Source organism: Protopterus annectens, chromosome 2.part1, assembly GCF_019279795.1.
Source record: "Protopterus annectens isolate FY-2018-M chromosome 2.part1, PAN1.0, whole genome shotgun sequence".
Lineage (NCBI taxonomy): Eukaryota > Metazoa > Chordata > Ceratodontiformes > Protopteridae > Protopterus > Protopterus annectens.
The window spans coordinates 352,405,449-352,427,740 of NC_056729.1; the positions used below are offsets into that span (position 1 = coordinate 352,405,449).

The following is a 22,292-nucleotide window of genomic DNA, read 5'->3' on the forward strand; positions in this document are numbered from 1 at the left end:
AACATTTAACAGAGTAAGCTGAGAGATTATGAGCAGGACAATGGAAGCATTTACATTCCCTGATAAAATTATAAGGTTGATTAGGAGGATATATTAGGGATCAAAGACAAAATTAAAGTGGGTGGGTTCCTCTCTGATAATTACTCTTTGAGCAGAGGAAGCAGATAAGAGTGCCCTCTTTCCCCTTTGTTATTTGCACTATATTTAAAAACATTGGCAAAGAAAATGAGACTCAGAAATTCAAGGATATAATTGGTATGGTAATCAAGAAAAGCTGGCTCTATTTGCGGATGACATTATTTTATACCTGATTAAAACCAGAATAGGACATTTCAGTGTTGTGGAACATTTTGAGGCGTTTCAAATCTTTTCAGGATACAAAATTAATGAAGCTAAAACAAAGGCAATAGTTGTAAATTATGTACCTATACACAAATTGGTTCAGCAGTATCCATATTTTCTGGGGACTTGATAAAATGAAGCACTTAAAGAGTATGGATTAAAAAGGATTCTGTTGTGGCAGCTAAGGATATGTGGGAAAAGACTAAACAAAAGATAATATAAAAACTGAGAAATTGGAAGCTCTGTTATGTGGAGATGAATAGCAAGATACAAGCAGTTAAAATGTTTTAGTCCCTTTAGTTTTATACACAGGTCAGGCATATTTTTATCAACTAGAGGAGAAGTTGTGGGTAGCAATTAATTAAGAGCTGAAGGATTTTATCTGGGAGGGGAAGAAGGCAAGAATCAAGTGGGATAGGCTGATTCTTCCAACTTAACAAGGCAGTCTGGGATTATCAGATGCGAAGGGGTATTTCAGAGCTATACAGTTAAGGTTCCTATACATAATACAAGCAGAAAACTATAATTCAAACTGGAAAAGGATGATGTGAAATGGGGGAAGCTCATGAAACAAGGAGAGACTGGGATTTTGGATGCAGATCCTTAAGGAGAATAACAATAACCATGGAGAATATTACATTCATAAAGGAGCAGAAAGTATTCTAAAAACTAAGCCAACACGGGAATAGAGAAAGGAGATTCTGCAGATGGAGATGACTGCAATTAGAGGTACAGAAGATAGGCAAAAGGGGGTCTGGAATTTATTGGAGAAAACTGGTAAAAGAACCAAGGCATTCAGAGCAAATAATTACAGAGGGAAAGGTAACAGAATGGGAAGAGGTCAAGAATTTATTTGGATTGCAGGATAGAGATTGCCTTCCCTATCAATAATTTACATCAGTTATAGGCAAACAGAAATAAATAGGGGGATCCTTACTGAAAGACCAGCACTGGTAGAGTTTTTAGCAGCATCTAGAACAGAAGCTGCTGTTAAAAAAAGGAATAATTAGTAAAGCATATAAACTATTGCATGATAACTATAAGAATCATAGGAGGTTAGAAAGGATTGGGGAGAGAGACTGGATAAACAATTCACAAAGAAACTATGGGGGTATATGTATATGTCTCCCAAATATACAATAAAGTCTAGATGATTTGGGATACTTGCTTGGAAGTGTTTACATAGGCATTTTTATACCCCAAGTAGACTCAAAATAATTTTTCCTCAGGGGAAGAAAGAGGTAACTGGGAACATATTTTCTGGGGAGTGTAATGAGATGGCAGACTAAAGATTCCCTGCAGACTGCTTTGTCAGAGATACTGGATGAGCAAATTGGTGTAACTAAGGAAATGATTTATTTATTTTAATCGGAAATGCCTGGGCATAGTAAAGCCTTGCTGAGTCTAATTATGGTGGCTGCCAAAAAAGCAATTACTTGAAAATGGAAATGAAAGTCTAAATCAACTTTACTAGAAGTAACAGAATATAGTAAAAGAGATAAAACAACTGGAATTGGGATATTTAGAAAAGGGTAGGAACAAATTACATAGGAAAAATGGGAATTGTGGAAACAATACATGCAGAGGATGAAAAAGGTTTAAAAGAAGGCAGGATTTGAATGAGCTATGTAATGTTTGACTGACAATGACTGGATAGATTATAAGTGATGTATAATGTTTGCAGCTATAATTATGTCAGTATGGTTTGTTTTCATTTATATAAATGCATGATCACATATGCGATACATGATAATTTAGTAAAGATGTTTCTTGTTTAAAAAAAATGACCCTTTATTATATAATTTTGGGTATACCCATAGGCAGTTAGATATTTGAGAGATGCAGTAAGCAACACACTGAAAGTAAATATATTGTTAGGTGTTGAGAAGGTGACTGAAGAGATAATTTGAAGACCAAAAGTATTTAGCAATATATAATTTTCTGTTCCTTTATATAAAAATGGAGACTGTAAAGTGGTGGCAGGGGAAAGTGTAGTTAGGCAGCATAGGATGGTGGTTTGTAGGATGACATTGGTGATCAAGTAGAGGAGGATGAGTGTGAGGGCAGCACCAAGGATCAAATGGTGGAAATTGAAAAAGGGTAATTGTGAGGTGATCTTCAGGGAAGAGTTAAGACAGGCACAGGGTGGCAGTGAAGAGTTACCAAATAGCTGGGTAACTACAGCAGAGCTAGTAAGAGAGATGGCTAGAAAGGTGCTTGGTGTGACATCTGGAAAAAGGAAGGAGGACAAGGAGACCTGGTGGTGGAATAAAGTACAGGAGAGTATACAGAGAAAGAGGTTGGCAAAGAAGTGAGATTGTCAGAGAGATGAAGAAAGTAGACAAGAGTATAAGGAGATGAGGTGCATGGCAAAGAGAGGTGGCGAAGGCTAAGGATAAGGCATATGAAGAGTTGTATGAAAGGTTGGACACTAAGGAGGGAGAAAAGGACCTGTACTGATTGGCTAGACAGAGGGACTGTGTTAGTAAAGATGTGCAGCAGGTAAGGGTGATAAAGGATAATGAGGGAAACATACTCACAAGCAAGGAGGGTGTGTTGAGCAGATGGAAAGAGTACTTTGAGGGGCTGATGAATGAAGAGAATGAGAGGGAGAGAAGGTTGGATGATGTGCAAATAGTGAATCATGAAGTGCAGTGGATTAGCAAGGAGGAAGTAAGGATAGCTATGAAGAGGATGAAGAACGGAAAGGCTGTTGGTCCCGATGACATATCTGTGGAAGCATGAATGTGTTTAGGTGAAATGGTAGTGGAGTTTTTAACTAGATTGTTTAATGAAATCTTGGAAAGTGAGAGGATGCCTGAGGAATGGAGAAAAAGTGTTTTGGTACCAATTTTTAAGAATAAGGGTGATGTGCAGAGCTGTAGTAACTACAGAGGGATTAAACTGATCAGTCACAGCATGAAGTTATGGGAAAGAGTAGTGGAAGCTAGGTTAAGAAGGGAGGTGATGATTAGTGATCAGCAGTATGGTTTCATGCCAGGAAAGAGCACTACAGATGTGATGTTTGCTCTGAGAGTGTTGATGGAGAAGTACAGAGAAGGTCAGAAGGAGTTGCATTGTTTCTTTGTGGATTTAGAGAAAGCATATGACAGGGTGCCTAGAGAGGAATTGTGGTATTGTATGAGGAAGTCGGGAGTGTCATTGAAGAATGTAAGAGTGGTACAGGATATGTACGAGGGTAGTGTGACAGCGGTGAGGTCTGCGGTGGGAGTGACAGATGCATTTAAGGTGGAGGTGGGATTACATCAAGGATCAGCTCTGAGCCCTTTCTTATTTGCAATGGTGATGGACAGGTTGACAGACGAGATCAGACAGGAGTCCCCGTGGACTATGATGTTTGCAGATGACATTGTGATCTGCAGTGAGAGTAGGGAACAGGTGGAGGAGACCCTGGAGAGGTGGAGATATGCTCTAGAGAGAAGAGGAATGAAGGTCAGTAGGACTAAGACAGAATATATGTGTGTGAATGAGAGGCAGGATAGAAGAATGGTGAGGATGCAGGGAGTAGAGGTGGCGAAGGTGAATGAGTTTAAGTACTTGGAATCAACAGTTCAGAGTAATGGTGAGTGTGAAAGAGAGATAAAAAAGAGAGTACAGGCAGGATGGAGTGGGTGGAGAAGAGTGTCAGGAGTGATTTGTGACAGACGAATACCAGTAAGAGTGAAAGGGAAGGTCTACAAGAGGGTAGTGAGACCAGCTATGTTATATGGGTTGGAGACAGTGGCACTGACAAAAAGGCAAGAGTCAGAGCTTGACGTGGCAGAGTTGAAGATGTTAAGGTTTGCACTGGGTGTGACGAGGATGGACAGGATTAGGAATACGTATATTAGAGGGTCAGCCCAGTTTGGAAGGTTTGGAGACAAAGCCAGAGAGGCAAGATTACATTGGTTTGGACATGTGCTGAGGAGGGATGCAGAGTATATTGGGAAAAAGATGCTAAGGATGAAGCTGCCAGGTAACAGGAAAAGATGAAGGCCTAAGATAAGGTTTATGGATATGGTGAGAGAGGACATACACGTGGTTGGTGTGACAGAGCAAGATGCAGAGGATAGGAAGAAATGGAAACAGTTGATCTGCTGTGGCGACCCCTAACGGGAGCAGCGGAAAGAAGAAGAAGATATAAAAAAATCTGCATTTCCCAAATGAGATAGATGAGCTGAGAGGAAAGTACAGTCAGAGAATGTTGCAGTTACTGTCCCTTCTCTGTTACAGCTCCAGTGCAGTGGGGACACTTGCAGTTACTGTCCCATCTCTAGTGCAGCTCCAGTGCTGTGGGGACACTTGCAGTTACTGTCCCATCTCTGTTGCAGCTCCAGTGCTGTGGGGACACTTGCAGTTACTGTCCCATCTCTGTTACAGCTACAGTGCAGTGGGGACACTTGCAGTTGCTGTCCCATCTCTGTTACAGCTACAGTGCACTTGGAGCACTACTAGATTTTAGATCTTACATGTCAAGTTTTGACTGGCAGTCAAGTGTTTTGTGTTGGTTAACAACAACACCATAATGTAGGAGAACAGGTTCTGCAGAAAACCTTCCTACTGAAAAGATTTATTTATTTGCTTTACTGATGGCAAGCAGGTAGACAGAATGATTCAGAAGACCCTTTCAGCCACAACTCAGGCCATGTTGACCAAGAATATCAGTAAAGAGCATATATGGGCATCAGCTATATATTGTACTGCCTTCCACATGCTATCACATGAAAAATAATGCATTGCACTAAAGGGTATTAAAATATAGCAATGGCTCCGAACATTGTCCATGTGCAGGAATGTAATAAATATTGTGTTATACACATTAGAAAATATATTTCTTTACAAGATACTTATTTCTGAGTAGGTCTAACTGAAATTAGTTATGTGACAGCCAGTTACACACCCCATAACAATTCACAAGTAATACACTGGAATATAAGGTACTATAGAGAAGTATGCATCGTATGTAACCAATGGCGGGTGACATTGGCTATTCTAAAGTAGGCTAAATTTCCATAAAGGAAATAGTCACTGTAGTTTATTATAAGGCAGAACATTACATGGATATCCAGATGTAACATTTAATGAGTGCCATTATACACTGTGCTGACCTGAGTACTAACAATGAGCTTTCTGAAGCAAGAAGAACTTCAGTTTTCCACTCAAGGCAGTAAACTAACCTGCACATTGAACATCTTCAGTGACATTGTCTTGGAATCTAAGACCAACCATATTCAGCACTGTGCCTTTCCATAGCAGTGTAGCACAGATGCAAAAGCTAAGAGGAGTACTCACATACATACATACATACATACACTTTTCTTGTGCAGGAGTGATGTGAAAAGTAGTCTATGAACAAGAGTCCCCAAGGTAAGACTACACCTCTATGGGGTGGGCAACGATTACAATATTTGAAATATATTGAAATTATATGAGTTCTAAGGAGATTAGAGTTCTAGGGTAAAAATGGCAAATTTCATTTAAGACGATAAGTAACCAGGACACATGGTATTTCAAAAGCCAAGCAGCTAATGTTAAACCATAATAAAATGGGAAAACATGAGAAACCAGCCAGTGCTGCTGTATCCAGTCCAGAGAGGTCCTCCATTCATTCACTATCATCCAGTGAATTAAACATCCCTAATGGGCAAGTAAAAGCTGGATGTTTAAAGAGACTTTTGTCCATATCACTACAGCTGCATTCTCTTCAGATGAGCACCACACTTATAGTACAGTAATGAGGACAGAATCCATGTTAAAATCTAAAGATACCTCAGTCAGCAAGGTAAAAGTCTGTTAGTGACTTCAAAAAGGGTGGGATGAAGTAAGGCAGTTAAGTCACCAAGTATATGGAATATATTTCTCAGCTATTAATACCTACCTGTCTTGTCTATTCACAAACTTTAGAGACGGGTAGTAGTAAGAATGTATGGTTTTCTATGGACTGGTTAAGGAAATTTCAGTGCAGTTTCCCACTACATAAGATCAATAACTTGGGCTGTTTGGTGGCAGCTTTCTTTATGCAGAATTAGTTTGTTTTGGGAAAAGATACAGTAAAGAGAATGAGGCATCACCATTATTAGTCTTTTCAAAAAAAAAAAAAAAAAGAGGACTTCTAGTCCATTTCAGTGAATGAATCGTCTGAAGTAACAACACTGTGACCTAAGAAATCCCTACAGGAGATGATTAATGCCTCAGGAATAAGCCCAGTACCACAATGGGTACAGCTTATGGGACAGTGTTGTCTTCTGTCATTTAAGAGTACTTCATATCCTGAGCTTCTGCGTGGTCTGGAGGTAACTTACTAGTCAAACAGGGACTGAGAAATTAAGAGGAGCTAAGGCTAACTCTAAATATCCTGTGGCATAGTTGGAATAAATTCTAAATTATTGCTTGGATTCATGTATAAATACAAGCCATTACTAAACCAGTTAAAATGTAAGTCAGTTAGTAGAATATTTTATTGCAACAATGGTAATGAATATCTTACCATACAATGCCACATTCTCCAAATTTGGTTGGAAAGGATGATTCATAGTATTAAATGTGAGTTCAGCTTAGAGTCAATCAGTCCCATCTTGGCTGTTTCTAGAGAATATTCTGGTTTATAGGCCTTCTGTTCAATAAGGACAGGTTTTTCCAATCAGTAAGGAAGCACTGGTACCTAAGTTTTCTCATGCCTGTCTTATACAAAAGATAGTATTCTCAAGTATAGAAGGGAGCTGGGTGCATGTAGCTTAAATTAGATCTTAAGTGAGTTCTAGAATATCAGGATTTGTGTTTACAGTCCGGGATTTAATAAACTTAATTTCAAGTAGATAGCACCTCTGTGCGAGATATTCAGATTTTTTTTCTCAGCCCTTTCTGGATAGAGGATATTCTAACAAGATCAGAGTGTGGGACAGCCTGGTTGTTGCTGGCCCACTGTTGTGGGCTAGTCGTTGGTGATGTATACTGACAACAAAGGTAAGGCTGCCATCCTGTGGGAAAACGTGCACTAGTGGATTTCTGAATGTAGTTCCATACAACGTGCACTAGTGCAATGTTTTTCACCTGATGGTCCAACAGAAATTTCTTGCCAGTCCGTGAAAGACTAGGGCCCACTGGCTGGGAGAGGGCCTCCGCTGGCTGGTAGACTTATTTTCTAATTACATTTTTTTTAAAGGTGTTCTTCTTTAAGTAAAGAAGTGTAAAAAAGGGAAGGAGGTGTCTCTCAACTGTCCAGATTTCCGTAGACTGTCTAGATTTTTGCCTCATATTTTTAATCTATTCCTCATGAAATTTGTGAGGATTTTTTGGGGTTTTTTGTGGCAAATCCATGAGCATAGAATTCACTAAATAATGACAGGGATTTACATTTCAGACTTCATATCCTTCAGAAAATTCACAATAACACAATACCTTTTATTCTAGCAACTTTATAAGTTCATGAGAGCAATATTTAAAGTTTGTCCCTATTTTGGATTTTTTTGTCCCACCATTATTTTTGGCTTTGCCCAGATTTTTCATACTAAGAGGTTGAGAGGTATGGTGTGTGTGTGTGTGTGTGTGTGTGTGTGTGTGTGTGTGTGTGTGTGTGTGTGTGTGTGTGTGTGTAACAGGGAGGTAGGTGTATGTGTATGAGGGAGGTAGGTGCATACCTCTCAACTATCCCTGATTTTCAGGGACATCCCTAATTTTGAAAGAAATTTTAGCTCCATCCCTCTTAATCCCACCTAAAATTGGTGCTTTTTGGAGAAGATATGATGAACTACACTTAATAAATAATGACAATAATTAGAGTTACAGACTTCTTTTACTTTAGAAAAATACATATTCACTCACATTTTGTTATTTTATCAATGTCACAAGTTAATAACACCAATATATGAAAAGTGTCCCTGATTATTTTTGGATTTGCCCCTGAGTCTGTTGGGATCTGTCCTTCTCTGGTTGAGAGCTATGGGTAGGGGTGTGTGTGTGTGTGTGTGTGTGTGTGTGTGTGTGTGTGTGTGTGTGTAAGAGGTGGGTAGGTAGCATACGTCAACTGTTCAGATTTTTGCCTCATAGTTTTGGTCTGTTCCTCATAAAAAGGACTGAAGTTTCCTCCCTTTTTTTACATACACACACACATCCCTAGCTACCTACCTACCACTTAAACAAACACACACACACGCGCGCACACACACACACACACACACACACACACACACACACACACACACACACACACACACACACACACACACACACACACACACACACACACACACACACACACACACAAGCACACACACACACACACACACACACACACACACACACACACACACACACACACACACACACACACACAAAACTTACCTCTCACTTGTCCATTCCTGGTCCATATTTCAAATGTCTTCTGGCATTCAAATTCCAAATGTACACAAGATGAAGATGTAAACAACAGAGCGCACACACCTATTGCCCAGATGCAAAGGGCATTCTTCTTTAAGAACACCCTTTAAAAAAAACTTTTTTTTTTTTTTTTAATTAAAAAATAATTCTCCCAGCCAGCAACCTCCTTCCCAGCCAGTGGAGGACCTCTTGCAGCAGGTGGGCCCTAGTATTTCACAGACTGGCAGGAAATTTCTGCCGGACCTGCGGTTAAAAAACACTGCACTAGTGGATCCCTGAATGTAGTTGCATACAACACGTGTCCTAGTGGATCCCTGAATGTAGTTCCATACAACATGTGCACTAGTAGATCCCTAAATGTAGTTCCATTCAACATGTACACTAGTGGATCCCTTAATGTAGTTCCATACAACATGTGCACAAGTGTATCCCTGAACATAGTTCCATACAACATGTACACTAGTGGATCACTTGTGGATCTCTGAATGTAGTTCCATACAATATAGATTCATAGATTAGTACTAAGCTAACTGCTCTTGAGAGCCATTTTAAGCCTAGCCAATTATCCCTTGTGAGACTAAACCCTGCACCTTGTGTTTGTAAGGCAAACACATTAACCATTAGGCCACCCTCCCAACCACTAGTGGATCCCTGAATGGAGTTCCAGGCTCATAAATGGCTTGGGTTCATGTTAATAACTCCAGATAACAATATAACGAAAAAGTAGTATGCAGTGTGGTATAGTGGGGAGGCTTTACTGAAATTCTAGTATCAAAGGCACCTAACAGCTGCTGCTCTCCAAGAGAGATGAAAACAAGGGAGATGCAAGATTCTAGAAATGTATGCATATATGTGTATCTAAAAATAAAAAAACAGAGAAACTACTGGTCTTAAAACTTTGTTGATGGGCGCAGTCACAATAATTTCCAAAAATCATGAAAACCAGGTAATGTTCCAAAGCAACAAGCCTTTATTCGTCACAGACAAGCAATCCTCAGTAACAAAAAATCAGAAATATTTTAACAATGTGAAACATATCAGCTTTTATATATTTAGAAGTAGATGTGGAACATATACATATTGTTTAATTTTAAACCAGCCTATTCATGGTAAACAGTATAAACAGGGCTGTAAAAATGCATTTTAGAACAGCATGTACCCACCCCCACACACTACTACTGATTCATAGGTTCATCGGTAGGTACTAGGCTATTGGCCCTAGGGCCTCTATATAAGCATAGCCAAACGGTACTCTGGCTTTTGTCACCCAAGAAAATTATTTTCCTGTGCCCCTGTCGAGCAGAGCTACAGAAGTGATCCCTGTGGTGAATTTCCTATTTCCCATCCAATCATCAAGATTTTTCTTAAAGAGTGCTAATGAGGAGCTTTGTTTGATATAGATAGGTAGTTTGTTCCAGAGTATGGGAAGTCTTTGGGACAGGAATCTATCCCTCCAGCATGTTCTGTTTATTGTGGTGACAAGGTTTAGGTCCCTAGAGCATGTAGCTCAGAGGGATTGGGATTTCTTTAAGTGGAGCATGTCCAACAGCTCTCGGTTTGACATAGCTTTGTATGTTAGGCAGAGATCGCCTCTGAGTAGACAGACGATATGCGACAGAGTAAAGCTGGAGTTTTTTGAGACGTTCTGCGTAGGGCATCTGTTTGAGGCTGGTAATCCTCTTAAGAGGTATTTCTGTGGCCTTTCCAGTTGTTGTAGATGTATTGTGAGGTACATACCAAAGGGGGTGTTGTACTCTATAATGGGTCTAATGAGTGATGAGTAGAGGGGAACAATGACCTCTTTTTTCCTGGATGAGAAACCTTTTGTGATGAGGTGTGCCACGTAGAAGGATTTCCTGACTACTTTAGTGATGTGATTATCAAAGGAGAGACTACTGTCCACCTGTGTCCCAAGGTCTCTTATTACAGTATCGGTGTTAAGTAGACTACCGCCTATGTGGTAGCTGATGGGTACAGAATTTTTACCAAAGGAGATGACAATGCACTTTTTGGCACTGAGCTTGAGGCCATGACTTTGACACCAGGCATCTGTCTCATTGAGGCCCTTTTGTAGGATGTCCATGTCATTAGGAGTTTTGTTTATGGCTCCTAGTTTACATTCATCTGTGAACTTTGTTAGCCAAAGACCTTCTGTGTTATCCTGTACTTCAGAGAAGTAGATACCAAACAGGAGAGGACCTAGGACTGAACCCTGTGGTACTCCACTTATCACTGGTCTGAAGTTGGATTTAGAGTCTGCTACTTTCACAGTGTGGGTTCTGTCAGTGAGCCAGTTGGCAACCCATCTTGTGACATAGGGATTTATACATAGTTAATTCCAGAGAGGGGGATTGAAAGCCTTGGCAAGATCTAGATAGGCTGTGTGAACCACCTTACCCTCATCTACGGCTTTGGAGACCGCTTCAAAGAAGTATGTCAGGTTTAGGAGACATGATCTGCCTTTTACAAACCCGAACTGGGTAGGGTCCAGAGTTTGGAGATTACCAATGTCATTGTTTATAAGTTCCATGATGATATGTTACATAGCCTTGCAGACCAGGCTCACTAGGTTAATGGGGCGGTAGTTCCCAAGGGTCCGTGGTGGCTCCCCTTTGTGGAGTGGGATAACCATTGCTGTGCGCCATTCAGTGGGCACAAAGCCTGAGGTGAGGCTATGATTGAACATGGGACTTAGATGGGGTGCCAGTTCGTTCTGTAGTTCATGTAGAACGCAGCCTGGGATGTTGTCAGGTCCCATGGATGCTGTGTTCTTGGCTTTGGAGAGTGTATTTTTTACCTGTGCAGCCGTGATTACAGGAATTTTGCATTCTTCAGGTATAGAGATGGGCCCTTTAGGGGGTGAGAGAGGGGTAAAGTTAGCACTGAACCTATCTGCCAGGATGTTGGCAATATCAGTTGGTTCTGTATATTTAGTGCCATTGTGTTGTAACTCAGAGCAGATCTGAGTATTGCCATTGAGATTCTTGACATAGCTATAGAATGCTTTGTGGTTGTCTTTAGAATCAGTGGCAATTTTGTTTTCGTAACTAGCTTTGGAGGATTTTATGAGGGATCTCAGCTTCTTACTGAGGCTGACCACGGAGTTCCTCCAATCATGGGATTTTACTCTTTTTTGCAACAGTTTCTTTCTTCTGTTGTAGAGTTTCTTTATGGCAGAGGATCACCAGATTGGCTTCCTTTTTTGGAGGATAGCATCTTGGTTCTGTTAGGGATTACACGATCCATGCACTCGTGTAAGTGCTTATAAATGTTATTTGTATAGGATTCAGCAGTTGTACTTCTATTGTCCATCAGCATGGGTGTCGTGATGTTTGCCACTTCTGTCTTAAGAAGCGTGAAGTTGGCTTTGGAGAATTTTTTTATGGTGGTTTCCCTAATGGGGGGTGGGGGTGGGATGTGGATGTCTAAGGTGATTTGCTTGTGGTCGGATCTGACCAACACGGAATTGGCCTCTGGCGTGGAACACCGGTTGCCCATGTTGGTAATGACCAGATCTAGGATATTGCTGCCCCTGGTGGGGGTGTGGATAAGTTGATCCAAGTTGTTCGAATTTATGAATTCCAGAAAATGTTGAGCACAAGAGTTTGTACATGAGTAGTTTTCCCAGTTAATGGTGGGGTAGTTGAAATCGCCCATTATTAGGGTGTTAGGTTGTACCCTAATATTTTCCAGTGTATCAAGAAATGAGCAGTGGGAATCCTGGGGCATGATGGGGGATCTGTAGCAAGCTACAATTTGGATTGCGGTCTTTCCCAGAGTTAGTTGCACTTGGATAATCTCGGAAGCATTATGCTGAGCAACTAGCCTGGAGGTGTGGATATCCTTAATTAATATGGACATGCCTCCACCTTTAGTGCTTCAGTCCAGGTTAGATGGCCAAAAGGTGTGGTATGAATTATAGCCTGGTAATGCAGGGGTACTCTCTGGAGCCTTGAACCAGGTCTCTGTCACTGCATAGATGCCGATGTTCTCCATTTTAAGGAGTGCCTAGAGTGAGTGCATTTTGAGGTTTAGACTTCTAGCATTAAGTAGCATTACCCTCAGATTTTGCTTGCTTGTACCTGTTACAGTGGTGAATTTGTTATTTGAATCTTGCCTAAAAAAGGTACTATAGAAGTGGCAAGAGCCTTAGCCAGTATCTGGTATCCCAAGGGCAACAGGTGCAGGCTATCTCTGGCAAAGCCTTGTGGTTTGTCGATCATGTCATCCCAGGCAGACAGATACTGGATCCCCTTAGAATGACACCAAAAGCTTAGCCAATTGTTGAAGTCAATCATTTTGCCCTTATACTGTGGTATCATTCTGGGTGATGGCACGATGCTACTCAGGGCTAGGGTCATACCTGCCTGGGCTACAAGATTGGACAGCTCCTCCATGTCTCTTTTCATATAGTCCAGGGAGGTACGTCTCAGGTCATTCACACCAACATGGATAATGACAGAGTCATATTTGTATTTTTGTGGAGTGACCTGAGTGCATGCATTATGTGGCGGATCCTGGCACCTGACAGGCAGCTGACAGTAACTTTCTACTTGTTTAGCCTGATGAGTGGAACATCAGTGTGCCTGACTATAGAGTCACCTATGACTAGAGTGTTGGGTACATTGTTATGCCTTATGGGCTGTGGTTGAGTGGCACACTGAGTTTGTGGGCTATGTGTCATTTGGGTTGTGTTGGGGGGAGTTGGAGGTTGCTTGCATTACTGCTTTGGAGATCCCTGTTGCTTGGGTAGATTTGATCAAACTAAATCCTAGTTAAGGTAAACACTACCTATCTATTTGCAATCCACATTCCAAGATCAGGTATTAAGAAAAACATTACATATACATAAAAGGGTATACATAAAAAGACTTTTAACTAAAATTGCTTTTGGCCAACGAATGCAATAAAGCCTTCATCAGGTCTGTGACAAGAACTAAAATTAAGAAAAAAACACATAGCTATCTAACCACAAATTAAGGAAAGGCAAATGAGAAAAAATAAGATTGAAGTGAAATCTTATTAGTCAAGAATTTGCCTGTAAATGGATCTAAGGTGTAAGCATTCTAAGACTGCTTGAAATGAAGCTTTGAGAAGCAGATTAGATTTATAAAGTTAAGAAGCCACCTGCAGGAAGCACAACAACACTACACTCTGGATGCAACAAAACATCAGATGCCAGCATCTTAATGCGGCACACAGGTGAGCAACTGAGGAGCTAGTAACATGTGAAATGATTAGAAGATTCTGCTTGAAGAATGTATACAGGTGCTACATTAAACAACACTACCACTGTCAAGAATTCTACAGCCATGGAGCTCTGCTACAAAGTGCTGCTTAATTGTGGGTATGCTGTGCTCTGAAGCAGACTGGGACATGCTTAAACAGTTGCTTGATGCTATATAAAACAAAACAGGCAAAGACTTTGAGTCATTGTTGGAGCCACCTACACATAAAAAAGCAAGAACAAAACACGCATAGACTGAATAAGATGCTGACAATGCAAGGTGATAGAACAAAGGAGATAAACTGAACTAGAAATAGTGAAATGGTAAAGAAATGTAAATAAATTAGCTCATAAATGCAGTTCTAACAAAGAACAATCTTATGCACCACTGCTTCCACAAATTAAAAAAAAAATGTCACACACAGACCAACAAGCTTGCACTTGGGCTAACACTTCTGAAAGAAATACTTTCACTAAAGATGATCAGTAATGTTCATGCTCTTGATATTTGGTAATATTTTTAGATATACTTGTAAATGTTTATGTTCTATATTCTGAAAGTTCTGTTATTTGTTAACAATTTCTTCACTATTTCCTTAACACTGCAGAAACATTTCCATCTATGCATTGAAATAAACTGTGTGGGCATATAAGCAATGTTCCAATGTCCAGCTGAGAAATATACTGATGGTAAGGCGCACTGTGACCATCCAAAGCAAAATCAACTGAGGCTGGATTCTCCCAATCCGTGATGATTTAACAGTGAAATACAACCAAACCTGAAGTGCTATGACATCATTGTTAGTTACGTTTAGCTACATGAATGCAGGAAGTCTCCCTAGCATGTGAAGTCTGGGATTAGCTCACTCATTAAAGTAGCTTTTACTGATCCAAATATCTGGTGAGCAGGTTTCACTGAAACTCATTTCTGTAAATTATAGTGGACCCACTGGTACTTTTCAGCCAGCTAACATGGCACATTGTACCTTTAAGGGTCTAGTACTACTAAAATTGGCAAAGCTTCACTGTACATTTAAGGGTTTAGTACTCCTAAAATTGGCACAGCTTCACTGTTCCATCCAGAGAGATGTTTAGGCAGTTAATATCAGTGAACATTCTATTATTAACCAGTTAGTTGTTTGAATATTACCTACCTACTAATATTTTAACTACTGCATTAATGAGTACAATACCATGCCTCCTTCTGCAGTCCTGTAATCACTACATGTAGGTGTTTAAGAAGTAAGTGGTACAAAATGTCATTCACAGCAGGTCAAGCATCTAGGTAAGTAGAGTTTTATGGACATTTGTATGCTGCAGACAAGGAAATTGGGTCTACATTCCTATGCACTGCTCCTCGAATGCAACTAGAGACTGCTTCTATTTTCTGCATTACCGAAGTTGCCACCAAACAACCATAGCTCTAGCATGGGTGGGGGGTACAAAGGCCCCAAATCAAGGAAAGAGAGTAATTACAGCATCCTTGTTTTGTGATAGCATATCAGCAACCATATTAGTTGCAACATCTAATGATCCATGGCCATATAGCAGAAGCTATATTTTCTGGCATCATGACTTGGTCTGGGATTTAGGCCAGGATGATTTTAGATTAGTATACATTCTTGTGAATGCTGTGAACGCTGTTTGTCTTGCAGACGAAGAGGTGTCAGATCATGAGTGATCCATTGTATAACAGGTCAGATAGCAGAAATAAGTATATGTACAGGGAGAGTGTGCCTCACAGTTGTTAAATAGATCCACAGGGAGCATGTGATTTTGTGTGTGTGTGTGTGTGTGTGTGTGTGTGCGTGCGTGCGTGCGTGTGTGTGTGTGTGTGTGTGTGTGTGTGTGTGTGTGTGTGTGTGTGTGTGGTTAAATATAATTCTAAGAATAAAAAATATCTGAAAATTGTACTTTGTTTCTTTGTAGGAAATTGAAGAACGTCTTAAGAAAGAATTCAGTGACAACGTCAGATCTCAGGAGCAGGCTCACAAACTGGAATTGCAGGCCCTAGAAGAAAGGGCAAGGAAAGATCTACAGGCTGAACGGGAGCGCGCAGAAATGCAGCAGAAACTGTTATTAGGTACAGTGTATTCCAAACCATGTCGTACCTCAGATTACAATAATGGAACTAAGTGTTGACTATCATTTTATATTAAATTCAGCAAGTATACTTCAGTGTTAAATGTTTGTTTTTCTTCTGAGCATCATTATATAAAATGAAGTATCTAAACATAATTTACTTATGTTCCACATTTTTTATAATATGAAATTCTGAATACTGATGCCCCAGTATTAACAAATGATGAATTATTTTTAACAATTGGCTGTGTTTCTGGTGTCATTCTAAGGGGATCCAATATTTGTCAGCATAGGAAGATATGGTTAACAGACCACGCTGCTTTGCCAGTGATTGTCTGCACCTGTCACCTCTAGGCTTTCTAATACTAGCTAAAACTTTATCCTCTCCAAAGATGTTTTAATAGGTAATGCCAACCTACCAACATAGCAAAATCAATTCAACTCAACTGAAACTCACGGTATTACTGCTCAATGCCAGGCATCTAAACAAAAAAACTACACTCCCTCCAAGCCCTCATCCTGGAGAATATAAACATCTGTGCAGTTATTGGGATGTGGTTTAAAGCCTCAGAGAGTACCCTAGCAGTTCAAAGTTTCAGTGCCTTCCACACTTTTAAACCAGTAGTTGCACAAACAGGGACTAAAGATGGAGTTGTCTCAATACACATCAATGTGAAGCATATCTCTATGTTGGTTAAACAGGATGGAGTTTCTCCACATACAGATCACCACAGATAAAATCCCATACCATATCCTAGCAAGATACACCTCACTCTCTATGTCCTATGAAAATACCAATACCACTTCCTTGTAAGCTATAGGTCCCCCTCTACAACCCAGAAAACCCATACCATGTATTTAAACTTATTAGAAACACTAACCATCCAATCCAATACCATATTCATGGGCGACTTTAATTACTCCACTATTAAAAGGGAATCCTATACGACATCAAACGTACATGCACAGAGATTCCTGGATTTTGTAAACACAAACTCCCTGGACCAGATAGTCAATACACCAACCAGGGGTGCAATCATACTGGATCTGGTCCTGACTAATATGGGAGAGTGCTGCACAACCCCTACTGTAATGCCTTCCCCGGTAATGTCAGATCACAAAATGGTCTCCTTTGAAGTAAAAATAAAACCTGGTCCCCCAGCTAAACTGGGAATATTCAGGAACTATTCTAAGGCTAACCTCCTGCTATTAAGTGAGAAACTGGCAAAATTGAAAGCCCTATAAACCCTGAGAACACTTCTGCCTATGTAGAACTGTTCACAGAAACTCTGTACAAGCATGTTAATAGCTGTATAGAAGCAGCTGTACCCACCACGAAGAAGTACAGAACTAACTCAAAAAACAAGCCACCCTGGTGGAATCACAAAATCAGTCGGATGTATAACAGGAGGAAGAAAATCATGGCAAAAATTAGGAGATGCAGTACCCAGCAGGATAAAAGCACTCTCTTTAAAAAAAAAAAAAAAAACACTCAGAAGACAAATGAAATCTACCAAATCCAAATATGAGGTAAGTTTGGCCTCCCAGGCCAAGGACAACTACAAAGCATTCTTTAGCTATGTCCGCAACCTCAAAGAAGGCAATACACAATTGTGTGCAGAGCTCACTGTAAATGGAGCCATCTATACTGAGCCAGAAGATATAGCAAACCTCCTGGCTGATAACTTCAGCTCCAACTTTACTCCTCTCTCTCCCTCAACCTTCCCTCAGGAAATATCAAATATAACTTCCCCTACTATCATTAGGGAACAGGTCCTTAATGTTCTCTCTAAGACCAAGAACATTGCATCAATGGGCCCAGACAATATCCCAGGATGTCTCCTAAATAGTATGAAACATGACCTATCAGGGCCTCTGGAATTACTATTTAACTGTAGCCTCCAAACAGGCTTTGTGCCTCATGAATGGAAAAAGGCAACAGTCATCTCGCTGCACAAATGTGGACCATCAACATACCCTGGAAACTACAGATCCATAAATCTCACTAGTCTTACATGTAAAGCCATGGAAGAATTATCATGGAGATGATCAAGAGATATAGTAAACCTCCAGACATTGGACCCAACCCAGTTTGGTTTCATAAAGGGCAGATCATGCCTACTCAACCCGGTGGACTTCTTTGAAAAGGTCACCAAAGCAATTGATGAGGGCAAAATCATTCACACTGCCTGCCTTGACCTGGCCAACGCATTTGACACAACACTCCACATGGGCATTATTGACAAACTCAAGATATTAGGTACAAACTCATATGTTACCTGGTGGATAGTCCACTGGCTCACAGACAGGACCCAGTAAGTTAGAACTGGGGAGTCCACCTCTACAAAGAGGCCAGTCACAAGTGGAGTCCCTCAGAGATTACTCCATGGACCGCTCCTTTTTGGCATTTACTTCTCAGAAGTCAAGGCCAATGTCAGTGGTCTCTGACTGACTAAATTCGCAGATGATTGCAAATTAAGAGCTGTCATTGAATCTCACACTGACACAAATGTTCTCCAGGAGGGGCTAACACAGACAAACAACAGGTGTCAGAGTCATGGACTAAAACTAAATATCAAGAAATGTATATTAGTATCCTTTGGGAAGTCATCCATCCCTGGTAACTATCATATTGACAACACACCCCTTAGAGCTGACCCAGTAGTCAGGGACTTAGGGACACACATAGATAGTAATCTAGTCTTTGATCACCATGTGTCTACAGTGGTGAGGAAATCATTCTATGTTGTGCAACTTATAAACAAAGGTATGCCATCTAAGTCCAAGGAAGTCATTGTTCCACTGCATTCAGCATTCATCAGCTCTATCATTGAGTGCAATGATCCCTTTGGTATGTACCTAACCAGGCATATCTAACAACTGAAATGTCCACAGAGGTTCCTCACTAAAAGAATACAGGGCATAAGTAATATGTCCTATGCAGGCTGCCTCAAGGCCCTATTCCTGTATTCTGTCTCCTACAGGCTTTTGAGGGGAGATCAATGCCTGGCATACAGAGCATTGTCAGACCCCACTCAGATGGACCACCTGCATATCCACAAAACAAACAGTACCATAATTACCCATTCTAAAGACTTAAACCTTGCCTATGATATAAATAGGACCTGCTGGAGAGATAGGTATGTATCTCAGAGACTACCCCGTCTATGGAACCAGCTCCCCATCCATGTAAAGCAGAGTTCCTCCCTAATCCAATTCAAGTGCAACTTGGAATATTGGATGGGAAACCGGAAATTCATCCCTGGTTTGGCACCTATGTTTCTGATGCAAACAGGTAACCTGTAAATGGTTCATCTCCCAGGCCCATGCTTACACTTATCAAGGGTATCAAAACTCATCAGAGATTTGGGATACATGGTTAGGCTTAAAAAGGCCCTTGCGGTTGTTAGCCTAGTAAACACCTATGAACCTATGAACGTACTTAGACCTAGAGAAACTCACGAACCAACCTAACACATTGCTCATGGGGGACTTTAATTACCCCTCTATAGATGGGAATTCTACATGGCCTCAATTCTGCTTGCACAGAGATTCCTAGCCTTTAAATACAAATACTCATGACCAGTCAGTGCATAGGCCCACTAGAGGTTCCAAAATACTGGACCTCATACTCACAAATATGGCAGAATGCTTCACCACCCCTAATGTCACATCCTTCCTGGTAAACTCCAACCATAAAGCTGTCTTCTTCAAAATCAAAATCAACTTGGTAACCCCAGTAACAGTTAAGAACCATTGTAAACCAAACTACCTTTTATTAAGTGGTAGTTTGTCAAAATTCACTGCCCTTCTAAACCCAGACAACACAGCAGACTATACAGAATTTTTCACAGAAACTCTCACATACATGTCAATGGGTGCATAGAGGGTGCTGTACCTACCAGAAGTAAGCATAAAAGCAAACAACTGTGGTGGCACTCGCATCCCAAATTAAACAGCTTATACAACAAATGAAAAAACAAACATGGGTAAAATCAGGAAGTGAAACTCTAATAAGGATAAGAATTCTCAAGCCAATTTTGAGGTCAGGATAGCCTCCCAGGCAAAAGACAACCATAAGGCCTTCTTCAGCTATGCCAGAAACCTCAAAGGCAGCACACAGCAGTGTACTGAACTGGTGATTAATGGTACCACATTCACCGAGCCAGGCACTATAGAAGATCTGCTGGCAGACAAATTCAGTTCCAACTTTACCCACCACTTGCCCCCAGTTACACCCCAAGAAATACCTTCAGACATAACCCTCCAACTATAAATAGAGAGCAGGTCCTAGTTGTGCTTGCTAATGCCAAGAAAAGTCTCAACAGGCCCCAATATTATCCCAGGATTCCTCCTAAATAGTTTAAATATGACCTATGAGGGCCACTGGAGTTACTATTTAATTATAATCTCAAACCAGGCTTTAAGCCACAAGAATGGAGGACTGTAAAAGTTATCTCTCTTCATAAGGATGAACCATCAACAGATCTTGGAAACTACAGACCTATTAGTCTGACTAGTCTTATACACAAAACCATGGAAAGAATTATCATGGAAATAATCAGCAAAGAAATAGGAAACCTTCAGACATTTGATCCATCCCAGTTTGGTTTTGTCAGAGGAAGATTAAGCCTACTGAACCTGGTGGACTTCTTTGTGAAAGTCACCAAAGCAATGGATGATGGTAAAATGGTGCATACTGCCTACCTAGACTTAGCTAAGGCATTTGATACAGTACCACACTCAGGTATTCACTGGTCAGTCTCTTATTCCACTCTGCCCTTTCTTATAACCAGGACCCCAAAGATACCTAAACTCTTTCAGCTAGGGTTGCTGTTCTTCCCCCACCCATAGACAGCTCTTTCGGCCTTTCCCGGTTAGGGATCGCCACCGCAGAACTCCAGACCGGTAATGATTGGCAGTGGATTTTACAGTGCTGAGTTGCCAGCCCGACACCCAACCTTCAAAGTAGGCACACCCATTCACACATGCACCTACCTGCATGTCTTTAAACATCATACGACCGCGTGGAGGACATGCAGACTCCACACAGAAGGCGCTCCAGCTGAGAATGGAATGGGAGAACCTCTTGCCGTGAGGCAACAATGCTAACCACTGTACCACCATGGTCCCCCCACCCATAGACAGCAATCTCCTGTTTTCAAGAGACAACAATGACTACTGATCTGGAGGTACTGAGGTCAAATGGTAATTTTCTGACAACAGTGATGCAAGCCTCACATTTCAAAACTGTGTACTGTCTGCACTTCAATTGCACATTAATATTCTGACCATAAAGATCATGAACAAGAAGAGATACAAGACACACCATAGGTGTAGTCTTATGCCCACCTTGAATATATTTAGCTTAATTTTCAAGAATCTGTGCAAAAGTCTTGCTATACAAATACAAGGACTGAATGGCAGGCAGCAGCTACACTGGGACCCCATATTGTTTTAACACTTTCCACAAAGCATTTAGCATACACAGTGATATGTCTTCTCTAGGCCCACAAAATACATGTGGATCATGCTGGTGAAATCCATTGACCACTGTAATGTCCACACAAGGATAAAGAATTAATCCACTGTTCCACACTACTCCTCCATAATCATTTCCAGAACCCTGACATGGGATTTCCCAGAGGGTCTGAAGAGTGCGATTTTCAAATAATTACAACCCTTTTTTGGAAATGAGAATGATCACCCAAGTTTGCAAGTTCAGAGGTAATGTCTCCATCTTATAGGCTCATAGGTAGGTACTAGGCTATTGGCCCTAGGGCCTATATAAGCCTAGCCAAAAGGTACCCTAGCTTTCGCCACCCAAGAAAATTATTTTCCTGTGCCACTGTCGAGCAGAGCCACAGAAGTGATCCCCAGGGTGAATTTCCTATCACCCATCCAATCATCAAGATTTTTCTTGAAGAGTGCTAATGAGGAGCTTTGTTTGATATAGATAGGTGGTTTGTTCCAGAGTATGGGAAGTCTCTGGGACAGGAATCTATCCCTCCAGCATGTACTGTTTATTGTGGTGACAAGATTAAGGTTCCTAGAGCATGTAGCTCGGAGGGATTAGGATTTCTTTAAGTGGAGCATGTCCAAAAGCTCTTGGTTTGACATAGCTTTGTGTGTTAGGCAGAGATCACTTCTGAGTAGGCGATATGCGACAGAGTAAAGCTGCAGTTCTTTGAGACGGTCTGCATAGGGCATCTGTTTGAAGCTGGTAATCCTCTTTGTGAGGTATTTCTGTGGCCTTTCCAGTTGT

At 40.8% G+C, this 22,292-nt stretch overlaps 1 protein-coding gene across 1 annotated transcript in view; it reads left to right on the top strand.

The window, feature by feature from the left end:
- The window catches only part of FAM184B (family with sequence similarity 184 member B), a 908,731-nt gene that overhangs the window by 486,399 nt on the left and 400,040 nt on the right, over positions 1-22,292 (top strand). The window contains exon 11 of the mRNA XM_044063450.1: positions 15,875-16,028. Within this exon, the coding sequence (XP_043919385.1) occupies positions 15,875-16,028 (154 nt within the window). The remainder of the gene's footprint in view (positions 1-15,874; positions 16,029-22,292) is intronic.